This window comes from Chelonoidis abingdonii, chromosome 8 (genome assembly GCF_003597395.2).
Source record: "Chelonoidis abingdonii isolate Lonesome George chromosome 8, CheloAbing_2.0, whole genome shotgun sequence".
In the NCBI taxonomy this organism is placed as follows: Eukaryota; Metazoa; Chordata; order Testudines; family Testudinidae; genus Chelonoidis; species Chelonoidis abingdonii.
In genome coordinates this window covers 105,630,792-105,650,831 of record NC_133776.1, presented here as the reverse complement: position 1 = coordinate 105,650,831, position 20,040 = coordinate 105,630,792, and the positions used below count along the sequence as shown (strand labels likewise).

Here is a 20,040-nt window from a genome sequence, read left to right as displayed (position 1 = left end):
TGGCTGGTGGCAGCGATATCAGATCTAAGCTGGTAATTAAGCTTACAGGGTTCATGCTAGCTTCTCAGTTTATGAACGCTAAGGTTCAAATCTGAGTAGGAAGCTACAACAGTCCCATTAAACCCCTGCTTTCAATAACCTCCCTCCAATAGCACGTTGGAAGATAATAAGGAGAAAAGCTTCAATAAGTGAAAAGCCATATGGAAACAAATGACAGATTGATACCACCCACAGCTGGCCAGAAGGTGGCTGTCTTCCCCACAAAAGCCAGGAGGCCCTAGCACAGCTTACCCAACATGATTTGAGGGAGCCTTTTGAGAGGCATGTGATTTAGAGACTTGATGGTAATTGAAAGGAAAGCCCCCCTCCTCTCCTTCCCTGAAACCGAGACAAAAATGTTTCTAGGCTTTTAATCCCACCCACGAACAGGTCCTCTCACAAAAGGGATTCTGACACCACATTATAATGCCCTCTAAAGCCAGCCATTGAACCAAACTCCATTCCCCACAGCTCTCCAGTAGGAAGAGTTTATTTTACTTTCGAATGTATTTGTCGCCTTCTCCTAAACAGGGAATATCACTTACAGCTCCCAGGAAACAACTAGCAGTTGTGCAGTGCTGCCCAGTGACAATACTGGAAGGAAATCCAATGGCCACGCAAGCAGGGACTGGAGAGGTGCATTCTAAGCAGAGGGAAAATCTGAGTGGGTCTCACTCACAGACATTGTCCAAATAAATGCTGGGAACTGAACTCTTACTTTACCCATGACTCCTTCCTGTGAATAGACCCCTTTACTAGAACACAGCCACAATACACTTGGCTCTCAAAACCAAGTCAAGACTGCCCCAATGTGATCAAAGAGCAATTTTGAATCAGTTCCTCCTAACATCAAAGCTATTCAAGGAGCAAGAGATTCTGGCAGGTTAGGAAAGAGGGATTTGTGTTCAGAAGTCAGATGTCAAAACAAGCTTCCTAATTCATTTCTGGGATTGAAGGGAAGCCCCATTCTGCTCCTTAGAAAGAGCCTGCTTTTCAGTCATAGGTGTGCACTGCATGAGTGAGAAAAGCCTCTGCTAACTCCGTCAGTATTGGCAGCAGCTTCCATGGCTGCAGCAAGTCAGTAATTACACCAGAATAGAACATTATACCTTGTAAGACATGTAGGTTGCACTAGAGGGGCCATGTTTCCAAAAATAAAATTGTAAATGCAGGAAAGCTTATGCAGGGAAGTCAAAGATGCAAGAATTATAAACAGGATCATCTTATCTCCAGAATACCTGGATCGATATAGGAAGCGCAAGGGCCTGGGAGCTGCATGCAGGCACACTGTCACGGAATGGCATAGGGAGGCATTACTGTTTCTTTGTACTTTTCAAAAGCTCTAAGGGGAGAGACTATGGCATTGCATACAAACGGTTTCCAGGAAGTTCTGACACTAGGGTGGTCTCATAGATCTACTCGATAGACAGTATTTTCCCAGTCCAAAAGTTTAATTAAACCTGCACAGAAATGCCAGAGACAGCATTCTCCAGTCCTCACTGTGAAGAGCGCACAAAGCAAGCCAGTCCACTAACCAGACTCCAGCAGCTCAAGAGACAAGAAAGCAAAAGGACTTGAAAATTAAAAGTAGCTTCAATACAATCTACCTCTGAAGCTCATTTCTACTCTAGGCTAGGCAGCTGCATTAGCTTTCAGCAATTAAGCTACTGCCACTTTTTAAACAGATGTCCCTCACTAGTACAGAACTGCACATTTGAGGACTGCAAGAGGAACATCCCAACTCAAGCTGGTAGTGTCTGTTAGAGATCTACAGAGTACTTGACAAACTCACCTACCTTTTTGTATTCCTGAAGTTAACTTGGTACCCAAGTATGGTTGGAGGCCTGCGAGGTGTTGGGGTAGCTGGGAGTAGACAGAATGGGTTCAAAGTTGAAGTCCAGTCCTTCTCCATCCATGAGGTCACTGTTGATTATGTAATCCACATCACATTCAAGGTTCTCCATGTACATGTCAACGTCCAGGTCAGTGGGCAGCCTGTCCTGGTTCACTCCAAATGGGGCAGAGCTAACAGAAGAGAGAAGTGGCTGAGTGCCCAGATGGACTGCTTGGGCCGTTGGTACTGGGACTGGGGCCTTCAAAGTGGGCATGCTGGCTGTGTTTTGAGGAGATGCCACCACAGAAAGCATAGATGGCAAAGCACTGGCACCTATTGACTCCGACTGCTGCTCCAAAGGCTTTCCTCGTGGGTTGACTGGACTTGTTTTATTCTGGGTGACTTGTCCACCTAGAAGCAGAAAAGTCTGGCTGTTTAGCCTGCTTCCAGTTTGAGGGAGTATCGGATCCACCTGAGTCATCATCACATCACTGGGAGGTGGAGAGCTGGATGTCAGGAGAGCTTCCAGGGTCTGAGGGCCAGAGAAACAGTTAACAGAACTCTGCAGCGAGATATCAACAGGGTTAAACAGAGAGGTGCCAAAAGAGGAGGCCTGACCAGCTGAATTCTGGGTCCTCAAAGAGAAGCTAGAATCTCTCTGGACGGGACCACATGAGGCAGATTGCTGGGTGGACAGCACAGATGAACTGGGGGACATCAGGTTTAACCCATCAATGAGTTCAAGCTCCTCAGTCACGGTCGGTGGGACATTGCTGGATGCACTGGAGTACACTAGAGAAGGAAGAAGCTTTTCGTCTGAGAGGTCATCCTGCTCAGGCATGATAGGAGAGAGCCTGGCACTAATGGTACTCGCATTGGAACTGGTTCGAGGCCGGAAACTGGTCCATACATCAGAGTCCTCATTATTCCTTGATGATGGGCTCCCAGGCCATTTGGGGAACTGGGAGCCAGGGCTGTCAGCAGTAGCTTCCGGAGCTGCTTGGAGTGAGGCCTTCTTTTTGGATGCTTTACCTCTGACTTTTGCCAGTTTGCTGCTGTTGTCCATGGAGGCAGCTCTCCTCCTTGGTGCTTTCCCACTTTTACCACCTTCAGGATTGAGCATCCACCAAGAACTCTTCCCTGTAGCTTCATTATGCACTTTAATGAACTTGCTGTGCAGGGATAAATTGTGCCTAATAGAGTTCTGAAAAAAGAGAAAAGATAGCATGTTAGCCCCATTTATATGGATTACAGAAACAGAGAAGATTCCTCAAAGGAAGCTTGGCATGTGCGGCATATATATTCCTGCTAGATTCCACTCTGTAGAGAGAATTGAGTTTCTAAAGGAATCTTGAGTGTTGGGAGTTTCTTCAGAGGGAACTAATACCAAACTCAAAGGATGGAACACCCTTAGCTGTGCATAGAGAGCTATGAGGCCAGCATAAAAAGATTCAGTAGACAGCACCTTCCTGAAAAAAGCAACCAAACACTGAAGAACATTTACTGAGTGAGTATTAAACATATTGTAACAATGGAACAACTGAATGCAAGGAGCACAGGCTAGGCAGCTTCCATAGCACAGGTACAAATTTACTCTTAGCATCCAGCAATACCTAGCATGTCCCTTGCAGATACAGCCATGGCATGTATATATGATGGGTCAAAACAAACTTAAGTGTGGTCCTAAGGAAGAGGGATGATGGGTGGGGAGTGGCTTCTTATAATGGGAGCATACTGTATGTGAAAACCTTGGCACAGCTGTGAGGGAGAAAGACCCTGAACTCAGCAAGACCACTACTACCCTCAAATGCAAAGACACAGAGAAAAAGAACAGGGTAATAGGAAATAAACCTTATTTTGATGACTTCACCTAGTAAGGGACACAACTCACAGCCAGAGTTCTGGACGTTCCCAGACCCACCCCACAAAGAGGAAGACACTTCAGCATTTTTAGCAATTTATGTGATCCCCAGGTTGGGGGTAGGGGGGAACAATGATAATACTCAACCAGAAACACAGTATTTGGACCTCCCATTCTGTATACACCCACTCAGGCCTAATTTGATCTTTCCATCTAACAAGAGAATACTTTTCCATTGCCTTTCTAGTGCTCCTGAAAATGACAAAGAAACAGAGATTTCTGTCTGTCATTATCATAGGTATCAACAGCTGCAAGCCAAGAGTGTCTAATGACTGACACTTCAGACCCAACAGAAGAAGTTCACATGGTCTGAGTGGGTCCTACATAAACGCAAACTTTTCTTCTCCAAGTTTCTCAGCGGTGGATTTGTTTGATCTTTACTTTGAACTAGTTAAGGAAGCCAATTTTTTTCTGCTCTAAGAGGCTGCACTGCTTCCACAACAGGGATCCCAGGGCTGCCTTTAACCAGTATAAACTGGAGCAGACTGCAACGGCTTTCAGCTTTAACCCAAGACAGTTTGAACTCAGTTGACTGGGCACTCCTGTTGCCCCCCCGCCTTACATCCTCTCCCACCCCAGCCAAGCCACAACTCCTTTTCTTTCTCCCAACTGCTTACCAGCCTCTCCCCAACCCCTACCCACTGCTGCCAAAGCAGAATCCCTCAAAGCAGGCAGGGTTCCAATAACCACATCATGGCCTCACCAGCACCTACCTATGCTGGACTCTGTGTCAGTTTTGCCTTGTTCATCAGATCTCTTGCCCACCTACCCAAAATGAAGCAGGAGTGGGACTAACAACACAGAGGCAGTGGAGAGTACTCCTGCAGTGGGAAGAAGCTGCAGGACTGGGTCTGCCAAGTCCCATCCTAGGCATTCCCCCAGCCAAAACCACCTCCCTGAACTAGTCAGTCCGGAAGGCATACAAATTCCTCACAATTAGTCAGCATGCTAGGGTTTACCATGAAGTTGTGATCCCCAGAGACTACCTGAACCAGTAAATAATGTTCCATCATCACTCATGAGGTGACACAGGTTTAGCAACATGCACAACTTAATAGCCCCCTAGTTTTGTTTTAAATAAACTGATCAGTGATCCCCAAAACCCACACAATCAATTCAGCATGGTATCCTGTCTCCTGCAGAGGCTGACAACTTTCTTCTTCCAAAAAAAGACTACACATGAACACTACTGATTTAAAATAGGATTTTCTGCAGCCACCACCAGCAAGGATCACAAGAGACTCATCTTCCCTTCCAACAGTTAAGCTGTGAACTCCTACATTACCCCAGTTTCATCAGGAACTAGTCAGTAGCTGGTGTATACAGCCCACCATGGAAGGAATGACTGCTATTGCATAAACAGAAGGGTTTTGGCTCAGTGTACTTCTATGGGACTTTAAATCACGTGGCCTAGAACAACATGTACGGAAAGAGAAGGAAGATTGTGTCTCTGGGTATAAGCCAGAGGAGCTCTGAGACCCAGTTTATAGCTGGAACCACAATCTGCTAATTGCTACATCAACAAAAATCCACTGGATGACAGCAGACCCTTCAGTTACACTGAAACCTACAGAAAGAGGCCACCATTCTTGCCTTAAGTGGAAATTTTAGTTTACAGTTTTCCAGCTTTCTGGCGGTATGGATGTTACAAATAAGACATCCTGAAATAGAGCCAATGCTCATGTCAACACAGTTGTCAGCAGCCCATAAACAGTTTTCCCATGTGTACACCTCAGACTCTCTGCACGCGCATCAGGAGTTCTGTGATGAAGCCACACACTGCGATTCTGGGTACAGGAACCATAGCAGAAAGGCTAGGTCAATACCGAAAACGAACTTGAGTGTCCAGATCTTCTAAAGCAGAATTAAAGAGCTGACTTGCCTCCAACTCTGGAGATTTCACAGACAATGCAAGGGGCTCTGTAGTTAAGGACCTTATGAAAGCAGGGAGGTGACCTACCCAAAATATAAACTGGAGAAAGTTCAGAAGTGCAAATGTTAGGTGACACTTACAGGATTCTGGGGGCAAAGGGGAGATTTTGTTTGAAGAAGGTTGCCCTCATTTTTGTCATGAGTAGGATATTATCCCACTGTGACTAAACCTGAAGAGTAAGAGACAAGTTGTAAAATTAAGGAGGCATTTCCCAATAGAGTCATCATACTCAGTCAAGCAAGGTGGCTTCACCCAGCAATTGCTCCTGCCAATGGTCCTTGGCCTGACTTTTATTAGCGGCAACAGTCCAAATGACAAAAACTGACTGGTATTAGCTAGATTTACTCTCTCCTGCCCTAGTTATCTGGGCTCTCTTTCTTCCTTTCCAACTACCTTACTACTCTGAAAGCACTTGTTACCACTGCCAGAATAGAATCATAGAATATTAGGGTTGGAAGGGACCTCAAGAGGTCATCTAGTCCAACCCCCTGCTCAAAGCAGGACCAATCGCCAGACAAATTTTTGCCCCAGATTCCTAAATGGCCCCCTCAAAGATTGAACTCACAACCCTGGGTCTAGCAGGCCAACACTCAAACCCACTGAGCTATCCCTCCCAACACTAATATCACCTTGAGGGTACATCTGTACTTGACCTTTCTTTCACCATGTGTCTTACATTGATACAGCTCCCCTGGTTGGTTGCATCACCCAAAGTAGACCAGAAACAAGCATTTTTACCACTGTCAGGCTATAAGATGGCAACAAAAAAAATGCTTGTGTCCATTCTAGTCTTACCACCAGCACCAGTACCACAGGCAAACAGTATGGAAATCATATGCAGACAAGGCTCTAGTGTCCAATGTCAGTAATAGTGCTAGAAATCTTAGACCAGACCCTCTCCAAGACAGGAATTGTACCTATATCTATGCCTGGAATGAGCCTAGCATGTTATGGGCACTCCCACTTCTAAAAGCTGACGTACACAAAAAAATCCAAACCCTATACATCTCTGTCAGCATCCATCTCTCAGACATTTGTTTAGTTATTTAGTGTCAAAGGATTTAAGGATGCAAAGTTAGCACTGAAGGGAGTCTGCAAAGCTGCAATGGACTTGTTGAGCAGCTGCTTCTGCTGCAGGGGGCTTTCAGTTAGAATCATAAAATATCAGGGTTGGAAGGGACCTCAGGAGGTATCTAGTTCAACACCCTGCTCAAAGCAGAACCAATCCCCAAATAAATCATCCCAGCCAAGGCTTCCTCAAGCCTGATCTTAAAAACCTCTAAGGAAGGAAATTCTACCACCTCCCTAGGAAACCCATTCCAGTGCTTCACCATCCTCCTAGTGAAATAGTTTCCTAATATCCAACCTAAACCTCCACCACTGCAACTGGAGATCATTACTCCTTGTTCTGTCATCTGCTACCACTGAGAACAGTCTAGATCCATCCTCTTTGGAATCCCCTTTCAGGTAGTTATCTAACAGCATTTCCCACTGTCACGGAGTCCCCGGGCGATGCTCTGGAACTACTCCCCACTAAGCCAGTCAGGACTTTGGGGAGCCTCCTCTCCCTTGGAGCAGACTTGTTCAGGGCAAGAAGCTCACACGTCTTCACCTCCTGGGTCTCTCCTTGGAGCATTCAGCATCCTCTGCCCCTCCGTGTGCTTCCCACAGCAAGCCCACCCAGGCGGGGTCCTGGGGAAGCCACAGGGTTCTGCACCCCCACTTGGCAGTCAGACGTGACTCTTAGCCAGCAAAACAGAGGTTTATTCGATGACAGGAACAGGGTCTAAAACAGAGCTTGTAGATACAGCAAACCAGACCCCTCGGCCAGGTCCATTCTGGGGGGCAGTGAGCCAGACCCCTAGGTCTGCCCTTCACTCCTCATCCCCAGCAAGCTCCAGACTAACCACCCCCTCCAGCCCCTCCTCTCTGCTCAGCTCCTTTCCCGGGCCAGGAGGTCACCTGATCCCTTTGTCTCCAACACCTTCAGTTGGCACCTTTGCAGAGGAGGGGCCCAGGCCATCAGCTGCTAGGAGACAGAGTGCCAGGCATTTAGGTGCACTGGCCCTTTGCTCTGCAGCAATCACACACCCTTATCCCACCACCTAGATACTTAAGAACTGCCTACGGGACACTGAGGTACCAACCCAGTATTCAGAGCAAACATTAAGAACATTCCCAGTTCGTCACACCCACGCATGGCCTCAGGGTCCCACTCCCTTCCATGCCCTCCTCCCCCAGAATGAATACAACAGGTTGAGCCACAAGGCTGCAGTCATCTATTAATGATAGTCCATTCAATGCATGCAGTGGGTCCCATGGCTTTTCTGTTCGCCTACAGAACGGGGGATTGGGAGAATGGGGGTTGGGAGATGAGGATCTTAAAATGCTCAGACAGAATTAAGGCTTTGCTCAGCACTAAGATACAGAATTTAAGTTTTCCATTTCCGTTTGCTGGATGGTGTCTAGGTTTAATGTCAGCTATGCCTCAGTGGGTGAAGACTGGAGAATTTCCCTATTCCCCCCCCCGCCCCAATGGGGCCATGAAGCTATCAATTACCAATGGTCAGAACTCAAAATATATGCAGAGCCCCTCCACTCCCCTATTACCAACAAATGCCCCTGGAAACAAAAAAAACCCTACTCTTCTCCAAATGGTATGAACCAGAACATCCCTTATTAGTTTGGGCTGTTGCTAGATCTTGGCATAAGCTGTGAATCTCCAGAAGGGGGCACTAGTTAACTCAGCTACTCCAAGGTCTGATTCTAGAAAGAAAAGGAGAAGGGGAGTGACGGGGCTCTTCTGGAAGCTGATGAATAAGGCTCCCTATCAAATCATATTAATTTTACAGTATGAGAGAACACATGGAAAAGTCTGCAGCAAACTCCAATGCGCTTCTTTTTCCTTTCTCAGTACTTCCATCTGAAGAGGGTCACCTCTGAGCACTAGGATTTGGACTGATTTAAAGCTAAACAAGTTCATACCACTGTTTTCACAAAACTTTGAGACACCAGCCAAGTGCAATGCCACAACCCTGACATGTCTGGATTTGGAGACCATTCAGTGCTACTGCACTGTAAACTAAGGTTTGGTTTCTCTGCATCTTCCCCCAACCCAAGCCCTTTACTGCTCTTCCTGCCAGTCCAGGATCTTACCGATGGGAAAAGCAGCAATTTTAGACAGATGTCCTCATTTTAGACAGCTGGAGCTCAACTTCACCATGTCAGCAGCGCAAGAGAACCTATAACTGGGTCTGTGCATGTAACTCACTAAAAGCATCCTTTCCTGGGAGCCTTCATTGGAACCCTTCAGCCTACGTCCTCATGCCAACAGGACAGGCAAACAAAAGGAGCATGGAACTGATCAGAGCAGGCAAAGGGTTGTAATCTTCCAATACAGAAGAATTATCCAAGCACCAGTCAATTCACTTGCATAACTCCACACATTTACAAAAACATCTTGCCTATAGAACAAGTGGTGCTGACCTGGGACACACAGTGAGTGCCTAGATAAACCTCAGCAGGCAAAAGGAGATCACCTCCTCTGCTAAAGCAAAGCTTAATTTTAAATTTACATTAGATTTGATGAACACGAAGCCACCTGTGAGGCAAAAGGATGAATTTACCACCCCACCCCACCAGGAGTGCTCTAGAGCAGGGTTTCCTCAATGACCGGTCTGTGGACTGGCGCCAATCCCAGAGATCTCCCTGATCAAGTTTAGGAAGGCAGCAAGTCTCTGGTATCAAAAAGGTTGAGAAACACTGCTCTAGAGCAGTGCTTTTCAAAGTGGTGGTCCGCAGACCGGTGCTGGTCCACGAGCCATTGGTTGCCAGTCTGCGGCGAGTTTCCTCATAACAGCATCAAATAGGATAACAATATGGTACCGGTCTCTGGCACATTGGAAAAAAAAACTGCCGGTCCCCCACATCAGATCGCTTGAGAAGCACTGCTCCAGAGGATGAAACAAGCTTGATTCTTTCTTTTGCATATTCAAATGGAACTTCAGATGGCCACAGGGACACAAGTCACCCTGCCATACTGGCACAAGGCAGTATGTACACAGGACTTCCTTTATATTAGACATTTTCTATTCTGAATTTGTCTTCCAACCTTCACAGATGATCAGATACTACAAGATGAGTGCCAATATAAAAATCTAGACAGATATGAGCAGGGTCACTGGTGTTGCATGCAGAATTACCAGCAAGTCTTCATCCCTGGTCACCTAATTGGCCCAATAACCAATAATTTCTAACCCAGGTGGTACCCACACAATATGCACCTGTGAGGTGTACTGAATTAACATTTTAAAGTGAGACATGTCCAAATTATTCACAAACAGCAGAACCAAGAGTCACTAAGGAGTAGAGGAGCTATCTACTCTACCTTCCAGATAGATCTTGTTTCAAACACAGAGTGCCTGGTGATTTTTATTTTGTAATGCTCGAGTGTAATATTTAAGATATTGTTAACATCCAAGTGTCTGAATCAAAGGGTATTTGGGAGGAGAGTGTTGAAGAAATGCTGAAAGTAGCTGCCATTTGAATTCAACTATCCTATGACAACTGTGATATTCGAGTCATTAGACTTGTTTGTGGGGACAGGATTATATACTATCAGGAAGGATGATAAAGAGACTCCATATGTACCATATAAACGGGACAGGCTTGATTTCTGTGATGGGGAAAATTGCCTCTGGTGAGGAAGGAACATAGGTTCTATCCCGACCAAGAGGTATTTTAAAAATCATTTAAGAGGGAAACAAATGAAGTGTTTTACTCAGAATTAGCACTTTGCTTGTCTCGGCATCTTGCTGACTGGTCCCACCCATATGGGAATGAGACAGCCCTACAGCAGTTTCAAGTGCATGGCATGGATCCCCTTACAGGTGCTTATCCTTTTCTACAAAACAAAGCATAGCTTTACCCAACTGCATTAACCCCAAGAAGCAGTCTGAAAGCAGGGAAGATTTAACCCATGATCCAGAGAGCAGCTTACAAAGTACAAAGGAGGGGATTATAAAGAAGTCCAGGGAGAGAAACACCCTGCTGGAATATTTCCACCTTTTTAATCCCAGTTAGTTCTTAACTTCAAAGTCGGATGATTGCAGAGAAAAAGCAAACTGCACAGCCAGCAAATTAATTTTCTCCTTTTAAAGCACAGTGAAGGAACACTGCCTCCTCCCCTAAAAATCTCAAATTCACTGAAATTCACACTAGTTATACTCAGAGTCTGCAAAATTAATAATTTCACTCAATTGTACACTGGAGTGGAACAGATATGAAGGGATTATGAAGTAACAATGAGAGATTCTAAAGTTTCATCGTGGTTAAGCAGTCTCCCCCATGGAAGTTCCTGTTCTACCCCTGCTGAAGGCCATAAAACAAAGCCATCCTGAATCAACTGATTCACAGACTGCAGTGCTGCAAACTCAGTAACACTACCTAAAAGTCTGCATTAGAGAAGAGTACCAATTCCAGAGCCGCAGGAAGACCCAGCGCTAGTGCAACCATTTAGGCGACCTAGGCGGTAGCTTAGGACGCTGGGATTTGGGGTGGGGGTGGGGGGGCACCATTTTCTTTGGCAGTGACCACGGCAGCCAGATCTTCGGCTGCCCCGGTCGCCGCCGGCATTTAGGCAGAGAGAGCTGGGCCAGGGGAGCTCAGGGAGGGCCATCTGCAGCAAGTAAGGCGGGGTGGCATGCAGGGGAACTCCCTGCCCCAGCTCACCCCTGCCCCGCCTCCTCCCCGAGCACGCCATGGCTGCTTCACTTCTCCCGCCTCCCAGGCTTGGGGTGCCAATCAGCTTAGGCGCCACAAGCCTGGGAGGCAGGAGAAGTGAAGCAGCGACGGCATGCTCGGGGTGCTCGAGCACGGAGCAGGGGTGAGCTGGAGGGGGGGTGCCTCAGGGTGAAGGGTGGGGAGCTGCTGCAAGGGGGGCACCTCAGGGCGGAAAGGTGGAGCTGCCATGGGGGGGGGGGCCCTCAGGGTGGGGGTGCAAGGTGGACGTTTCGCTTACGGCACGAAACATCCTTGCACCACCCCTGGGAAGACCTCTGCATAATTTCATATCAGAACAATGCATTCCCGTCACTTATCACACAAAGATCTGCGTGTCTGCCTTACCACAAAAACATTCTGATTGCACATTCCACAGACTAGTTTTCCTTTAAGGTACAAGCATGATATAATGAAAACAAATGTCTGAAACTGCTATTTCATACTAGACCCTCCAACCTCCCCAGTACCTTTTATTTGAAGTGGAAACATTTTTAGAACCCACTCTAAACACAGCTTTAAAGTCTGTATCCTGATGCAGCACATGCCTCACACGTGACTTCTATTACTATTAATTATAATTTATATTACCAACCAGGACCCCTATTATGCTAGGCATCGTACAAACATAGAACAAATTATGCTGCGTCCTAAAATGCCTCTCATCCTGTTTAATTCAGTCAACCAGTTTTGCCTATTTGACACTGAGATTTGGATGCAGTGGCCCAAAGACGTCACAACACTGACTAATTGCAAAAGAGACATGCCTAAGGTCAAGAAAAGAACTTCACTATTGTTTTGTGGAGAACTCAAGGGGACTCTGTTCCTTCTGAAATCTTGCTTGTCATGGCCTAGAGCAGTGGTTCTCAACATATTACACACTGTGGGTCGCATATGCTGCAGTGGCAGCCTGGACCCCGGACTTTCACTGCACAGCTGTCCAGGCCCCCGGACCCCACGGGGCTGGCCGGCTGCCCTGGACCCCTGCCCACCCTGGTCCCCCTCTGTGTAGCACCCTGAACCTCAGGGCCTGCAGGGCCAGGCAGCTACCCTGGACCCTAACTCCTGGCCTGTCCCAGGCCCTGCTGCGCAGCTGCCCTGGAAGCTCATATGGCCAGGCGGCTGCCCCGGACCCCGAAGCTCATGGGTCCCCAGAGGTGGCAGGGAGCCCTGGACTCCCGAACACCCTACTCCGCCGGGCCGGCCAGGAGCCCGACCCCTGAGCAGCTGGGAACCTGGGACCGCAGGCACACCCACAACCTTTAGCACACAGCTGAACTGGGCCACAACTGTGTGCTAACTGGGCTGCCAGTTGAGAACTGCTGGCCTAGAGATTAGATACAGGCATTCCTCAACAGACAGCACAGAGAACACTGATCCAATGTCAGTCTCACCAACTTTTTGCCAAAATAATTACACATGAATCATTGTAGCATAGAGGAGAAGACAGCCCACCTCTAACATGGGACCTGGAAAAGTTCCTTTCAGGTGAGACAACCAGACCTGCCGGAAAATTGGTATTTACAGCTGTTGCAAAGTAACACATCCTAGCAAACTGTCCAGTGACAACTGTTGACTAACTGGATTCAGCCAGTATTGAAAAAACTAATAGAGGAGCTGAAATTTAGTCAGATTACTTGCCCTCTCTAGAGATCCTCAGCCAGCTACCATACAGTTGGAAAAGTGACAAACTCTTTCTGTGCTGAGTATTGGCATATTCAGGCTCCTAAAGGCATCTGTAAGAGTTTAAATCCACTGTACACTCTGGAAAGAGCAGGGAGTGGGGAACTGACTTCTGTTCCACAACAGTCAGACCTCTATTTCTTTCTCTCTCAGTATTTCTAAAATGTCTATCCCCCCTGTACGTAAGAACAGTTATTAAGGACATCATTGACTAGCTCATGTGATAGCAAAATTCTCACAGCTCCCTTTATTCCTGGTGTGTATATCAAGGCAAGTTTTGTTTGACCTAGAATAGTAATTTAGAAATATTGCACACAGCCTATATTAGCTGTCCTAGGGCAGAAACAAGATTATCACCCCCATATTTACTTTGCTTGCATGTTACATCTCATTCCCCTCTGTGGGTCTGTGTTTTGTCTTCAGACCATAAGGTCTTTTGGCAGTGGACAGTCACCTGGCATAAGAGACCCCTAATCCTAACTAGACCTCTGGATGCTAGAGCAATACAATTAAAATACTAAATACAACTACAAATAAATGCCAATTCCAAAGAAACCATAAACACAATACAAGCAAAATGATACCCTATTTTAAAGTTAGTTGTCATGGACTAGGTGATACATGCAGCAACTTAACACCCCAATGCAGTCGGGGGGCCCAGCACCAGAACAGTATGTGTTGAAGTAGCTTGGCAGAAAGTTTGCCAAGAGCATCCCTCAGATGTCAGTTCCTCATTCAATTCATTAGTCTAAGCCAGGGGTAGGCAACCTATGGCCAAAGGTAGCACACAAGCAGATTTTCAGTGGCACTCAAGCTGCCCAGGTCCTGGCCACCCGTCCAGGGGGCTCTGCATTTTAATTTAAATTTTAAATGAAGCTTCTTAAACATTTTAAAAACCTTATTTACTTTACATACAACAATAGTTTAGTTATATATTATAGACTCATAGAAAGAGACCTTCTAAAAACATCAAATTTTATTACTGGCACATGAAACCTTAAATTAGAGTGAATAAATGAAGACTTGGCACAGCACTTCTGAAAGGGTCCCGACCCCCGCTAGTGTGTTTAGACCAGGGAAGACCAGGCTGATAACGGCAGAGGATGGAAACTAAGGTCAATGCTCTTCATGTTAGTATCTATCTTTTCTATTTCCAGAGCAACATGGTTTAGTAGCTTTAAACAATGTATTCTACAGTCTATTTTTACTTTTCACTAGTTCACAGAGCTCCCTCAATCACAGTAGGGCAGACATACCCACCCCCTCTGCCCACAGGACAGGCACCCTTTTTAAAGGGAGATTCTTGAAAGCCAAGAATATATGAGTTATGAAGGAGTTATTTATACCAAGTTTCAGAGAAGCTGGGAGACAAAGAACTGCAGTCTTGTATTTGAAAACAGTTCAAATGATGCTTTATCTTATACCGTAGCTTAGCACAAGAATCACTTAACAGGCCAGCTCCTTTCCCGGAAAACTTTCAATACAAAGAGAGCAAGCAACAGGCTTTCCTGGAAATGCAGAAATCAGCTGGACCAGAGAGTGGTACAAAGGGCAGTCCTCATCTGCTTAACAAAGCCATAGGTTGTGGTGAGTTCAAGAACAACCTGATGCATTCAGTGGAGACACATACAAACTGCCCCATCTTCACAAAGCCCATCACAACCTCCTCCATCCACTAGGTCAGGGGTCCCCAATGCACCCGCATCCTGGCCCCAGGGAGAACACCCGTCGAAATGCCAACGAATTTCAGCAGCATTTCTGCAGGGACGCCTCTCGATGACACCCTTTGCCGTTGACAAGTGACGTCATCCAAAGGTGTCAATCCTGAATTTCGGCAGGGACGCCTCTCGATGATGCCCCTTGCCATCAAGTGACATCATCCAGAGGCGTCACTCCCAAATTATGGCAGGGACGCCTCTCGATGACGCCCCTTGCCATCAAGTGACATCATCCAGAGGCGTCGCCCCCGAATTATGGCAGGGACGCCTCTCGATGACGCCCCTTGCCATCAAGTGACGTCATCCAGAGGTGTTGCCCCCGAATTTTTGATGACTTCACTTTCCTTCGGTGGCATTTTGGCGGGGGCTTCACCGCCACAGTGGTCCGTCTGGCACCTGCCAGACGAAAAGGTTGGGGACCACTGCACTAGATTATTTGTATTACAGAAGCACTCAGTGGCTCCAATCAGAATGGGGGTCCATTACACTAAGCTCTATATAAACATTAGACAATCCCTACCCTAAAGGGTTTACAATCTAAATACTGACATGCAGCAACAGGTTGGTCTAAAACAAAGAGGAGGACGACAAGGCTGGTGGTAAAAGGAACACAAGGACGCACAGCTAGGTGCCTGATTTGCAGACTTATAATAAATGATAAGAATTATACCAAGCTCTTATATAGCACTTGTTGTCTGCAGAGCAAGATACTTTACAGAAGTTAGTATCACTATTACAATTTTACAGATGGGGAAACTGAGACATGGGGAGGTTAGTAACTTATCCATGGTCTCCCAGGAGTCTAGTAAAGCCTTGCGCGGATACCGAATTTATGACCGCGTATATAAAATGGATATCTAAGGAACTGCAGAGCTCTACCAAGAACAGCAGCAGCAAAAACAACTGCATGTTTGACCACTGCTCACAGAAGCCAGCACCCTGCACGAGCAGCTCCGCATGGCTGTACTGCCCCTAGTCTCCCTGACTGGGGTGGGCACCAGGCTCAGTGGCAGCTGTCCCTGGTTGCACTAGTCCAGGAGCATGCAAGCCACTGAGCCTGGTGCCTGCCTCAGTGGGGGAGACTGGGGGCAGTACAGCCACGCCAGAGGAGCTGCCTACACAGCACACTGGCTTCTGTGAGCGGCGGCCGGACATACAGCTGCTTTCACCACTGTTATTCCTGGTAGAGCCCTGCAACTCCGTGGATATCCACTGATATCACATCCGCAGATACAAATTTGGTATCCACTTAGGGCTCTACAGAGCAGCGGCTAGGTGAGGAAAAGAATCTAGGTCTCCTGAGTCCCAGTCCAGTGCTCTAACCAGTAAGTTTACTACCTCAAGCTTGGGGGATTTTTTTAACATAGGTGAACTGAAAGAATGTAATAGATATTCCATTTTACAGATGCTCTCCCCATAGTATCCAAGTATTTTCCAGCAGTTCAGTAAGCAACTAAATCTGGAACGTTTGCTCTCTCATCTTCTCTGCAGAGGGAGAAGTGCATGTCCTATTTTGGATTTTTTTTTCAGTGTTTGTGTACATACACACATACATTGAGCTACATGTTTATGTCAGAAAACGCAACTGCAAAGTGGAAGGTGAGGGGGTTGTGAGGATCCTTAACTCTCCTGTGGGAGTTCATTGCACAGGCTGGGACACACTCCTTAAGAGACGAATTTTATGCCCTTACGGCAGAAAAAGCCATTGGGAAAGAAAAGCAAAGCTATCAACCACACTCTCACTTTACCTTGCCTCTCAAGTGGCCACGTCGGCATTGGTTCGGCAGAAAGCAGAGACTGGGCAGCAAGGGGAGACGGCTGCTCCGGTAGCGAGTGACAGGAGCGCACATCGCCCACCAGCCATTCGCTGGGTCAGGGGGATCCGCTGGGTTCCCCCTTTCAGCCACTGGCCAGCTGCTGCTGCCAACCCAGGAGCCCGCCCTGCTGACTGAGGCGTTTCCCCAGCACCGCCCGCAGAGCCCGGGCAGGGGCTGCGTTCCCGGTGCGCCAGCTGCGCCCAGGGGCCCGAGCCGGCGCTGCCTTGAGCGGCCGCGGCACCAAAACTCGGCCGGCCGGGCTTGGAGCTGCCCAGCGCCTCCAGGGAGCAAGACGCCAGCGGGCCCCGGATGCCCCCGTAATACCTGCGCCCGCGGCCCGGGCTTGCCCCGCACCTTCCAGCCGGCCGAAGCTGTTGCTGTCGCCGCTTGTCCTTGAAGTAGGGTGCACGACGCGAACCATCCACTCGTTAGGATCTGCGCCAGCCGTCAGCGCGCTTCTCCGGGTGCGCTCTCGATGGCCTGCGCTGCGATCATGCTCCGCGTAGGACTTTGGTTTCCCCCAGGCGTTTGCGCCGGGAAGCCGCCCTTGCCGCGCCGCCGCGCCGGGCCCCCGGGCGCCCTCTCGCCGGCCGGGCCCCGCGCCGCTCGCGGCCCCACCGGCCACCCATCCCTCCTCCGCTGCCGCCGCGGGGTGCCCCGCCTCCTGCGTGCGCCGCTGAGAGGCTCGCGGGCCTGGGCAGGGGCCAGGTACAGGAGCGGGGCCGCACTCTGCGAGCTCGAGATACCGGGTCGATCGTCCACACTGCCCCCGGGGGCCGCCGCCGCGCCCTCCGGGGCCCGGCTCGCGGGAGCCGCCATGGTGCCGCTGGTCTCAGCGCCTGTGAGCGCACGGGGCCCGCCATGGCCCGCGCCAACCCCTGGTCTCCTAAAACACATTTTTAGACTCTAATTGTTTTAATACTAAGCGTGTCCATCTAGCCAGCGACTGTCTTCTGGTCGCCTGATTCCTCTTATTTTAAAATGGTCTTTACTTCCACTTAGCGGATAGGATTACTGGCCTAGTGGATGGGCGAGCGGTAGCAGCTAGAATCCACCTCCTTATTCGATTATAGCTTGATTTTTAGTAAAGTTTTTGATGATGGGTGCCCACATGACATTCTCATCAAGCAAACTATGGAAAATGTAGTCTAAATGAAACGACTATATACGTCCGCAGATCGTCGCGCATGCGCCGCGACAGCCGATCCTCGCTTTGTCCTCGCTGAAAGGCCGGCCTCGAGCGCTCACTCAGCCTCAATATACCGCACGAGCATCTGCTCCTTATCCACTCCGCGCGTGCTGTGCTCGTCTGAGTCGCCGCGGTGGGGATGTACCTCTTTAGCGTGGCCGGGCTCCGAGCCGCCACACGCCATGCAGCGGGCTCAGCTCTGTTACCACTTCCGTACCTGTTGTAGGGCTGCTTGCGCCTAGTGCAACTGCCTTTTTCAGAGGCTTTGACGGATGATGCGTGTGTATGTGAGAGTCCTTGCAGCCTTTCAGGATCGGAGCGCCCGCCAGGGCGAGTCCGGCCAAGGGACTACCGCTTTCCCGGCAATACCGCTGCATGCTCTGCTGCGTGAGGCTCGAGGCAGGGAACTCAAGAAAATTTCGGCGCCAAGGCATGGATTGGCACAACAGGGACGCCTATCTAAGAAGCATTAGCAACTCCCTGAAATGCTCCGTGCGACGAGTCTCGTCCATATGGGATTCCAACCTTTTTAACAATTAACCACCACGCTGAGCCATCCACGTCATTGATGACGGCGACATTTATGCTCAAAAATGAAATTTTTCCAGTCGCCTTACTAGCCGACCCTCACTTTCGCTGTTACCAGCGGCATCTCGCCCTAGCTGTCCCCCCAACCCCCTCACTCTCGAGCCAGCACCCCCAGCTGTAACTTCACTGGGCTGAGATGCCTCATGTCGCAGCTCATTGTGTGACAACCTCTCTGCTCTCAACCTCCCACGCATTGACTGTCTCAACTAGGACCAGACAAGTCCAGGGTGTGTCTCTCTCGCGGCCTGCAGCTGACCAGCCAGCTACGCACTTCACTGTCGCTTGTCTCTCAGCCGCAACTCACGCACTATCGACCAGCCAGCAACCCCCGCTGATACTACGCTGCCTGCTGTGCAGCCAGTGAACCCTCTGCTACTCCCCCATCTGCTAGGCAGGCTCACTATGTGCCCCCGCAGCGAGAGTCTCCGCTGTGCCAGCCAGGCGAGACTCCTGCTGTCCTCCCGCAATCACCCCCTCACCAGCCAGACAACCCCCAGCTAAATGCTTACTGTCTGCGCTCTCATGTTGCCAGCCAGACACGCATGACCCCTCTGCCTACTCCCTTTACTTTCCGATAAGCTTGGCCAGGCCCCATGTGCCCCCACCGGCTCTCTTGTGCCAGCCTCGCGCCGCGCGCCCCGCGAAGGCCGGCGGCCTCCGCCATTCCCCAGCCGCCCTCTCCCCGCGCGCTGCTGGCGCCCGGGCTCCCTTTGTCGCGGCCCCGAGCCGCCACAGCCTCACAGCTCTGTTTACCACAGCCTGTGGCGGGAGCTGCGCCTGCGCGCTCGAGGCATGCTGGATGGTGTAGTCCTGCAGCCTTTCAGGAACGGAGCGCCCGCCAGGCGAGTCCGGCCCAAGGACTCCGTTTCCCGGCATACCGCGCATGCGCTGAGGCGAGGCAGGGACCAGAACGGCAGCGTGGCAAACAAGACGCCTACAGAACTACAACTCCCGAAATGCTCCGCGACAGCCTCCTTATGGGTTCCCCTTACATAACAAACCTAGCCATCCCGCATGCGCGCTTTGCTCAATTTCCAGTCGCCTTACTAGCGACCCTCTCTTTCGCTGTACCAGCGGACTCCTGCTGTCCCCCCAACCCCCTCACCAGCCAGCAACCCCCAGCTGTACTCCTGCCTGCTGTGCCAGCCAGTGACCCCTCTGCTACTCCCCCATCTGCCAGGCCCATGTGCCCCCCCGCTGTGCCAGCCAGCAGACTCCTGCTGTCCCCCCAACCCCCTCACCAGCCCCCAGCTGTACTGCCTGCTGTGCCAGCCAGTGACCCCTCTGCCAGGCCCATGTACCCCCACCACTGTGCCAGCCAGTGGACTCCTGCCCTCCCCCCCCAACCCCCTCACCAGCCAGCAGCCCCCAGCTGTACTCCTGCCTGGTATACCAGCCAGCGACCCCTCTGCTATTCCCCCATCTGCCAGGCCCATGTGCCCCCTCCACTGTGCCAGCCAGCGTACTCCTGCTGCCCCCCCAACCCCCTCACCAGCCAGCAGCCCCCAGCTGTACTCCTGCCTGCTGTGCCAGCCAACGA

General features: G+C 49.5%; 1 protein-coding gene across 1 annotated transcript in view; it reads right to left on the bottom strand.

Moving 5' to 3' along the window:
- The window catches only part of FOXO4 (forkhead box O4), a 30,330-nt gene extending 12,788 nt beyond the window's left edge, over positions 1-17,542 (bottom strand). Inside the window, 5 exon segments of the mRNA XM_075068429.1 lie at positions 1,836-3,077; positions 17,078-17,092; positions 17,094-17,390; positions 17,392-17,478; positions 17,480-17,542. Of these exon segments, the coding sequence (XP_074924530.1) occupies positions 1,854-3,077; positions 17,078-17,092; positions 17,094-17,390; positions 17,392-17,478; positions 17,480-17,542 (1,686 nt within the window). The 3' untranslated portion in view covers positions 1,836-1,853.
- Between the last annotated feature and the right edge of the window lie 2,498 nt (positions 17,543-20,040).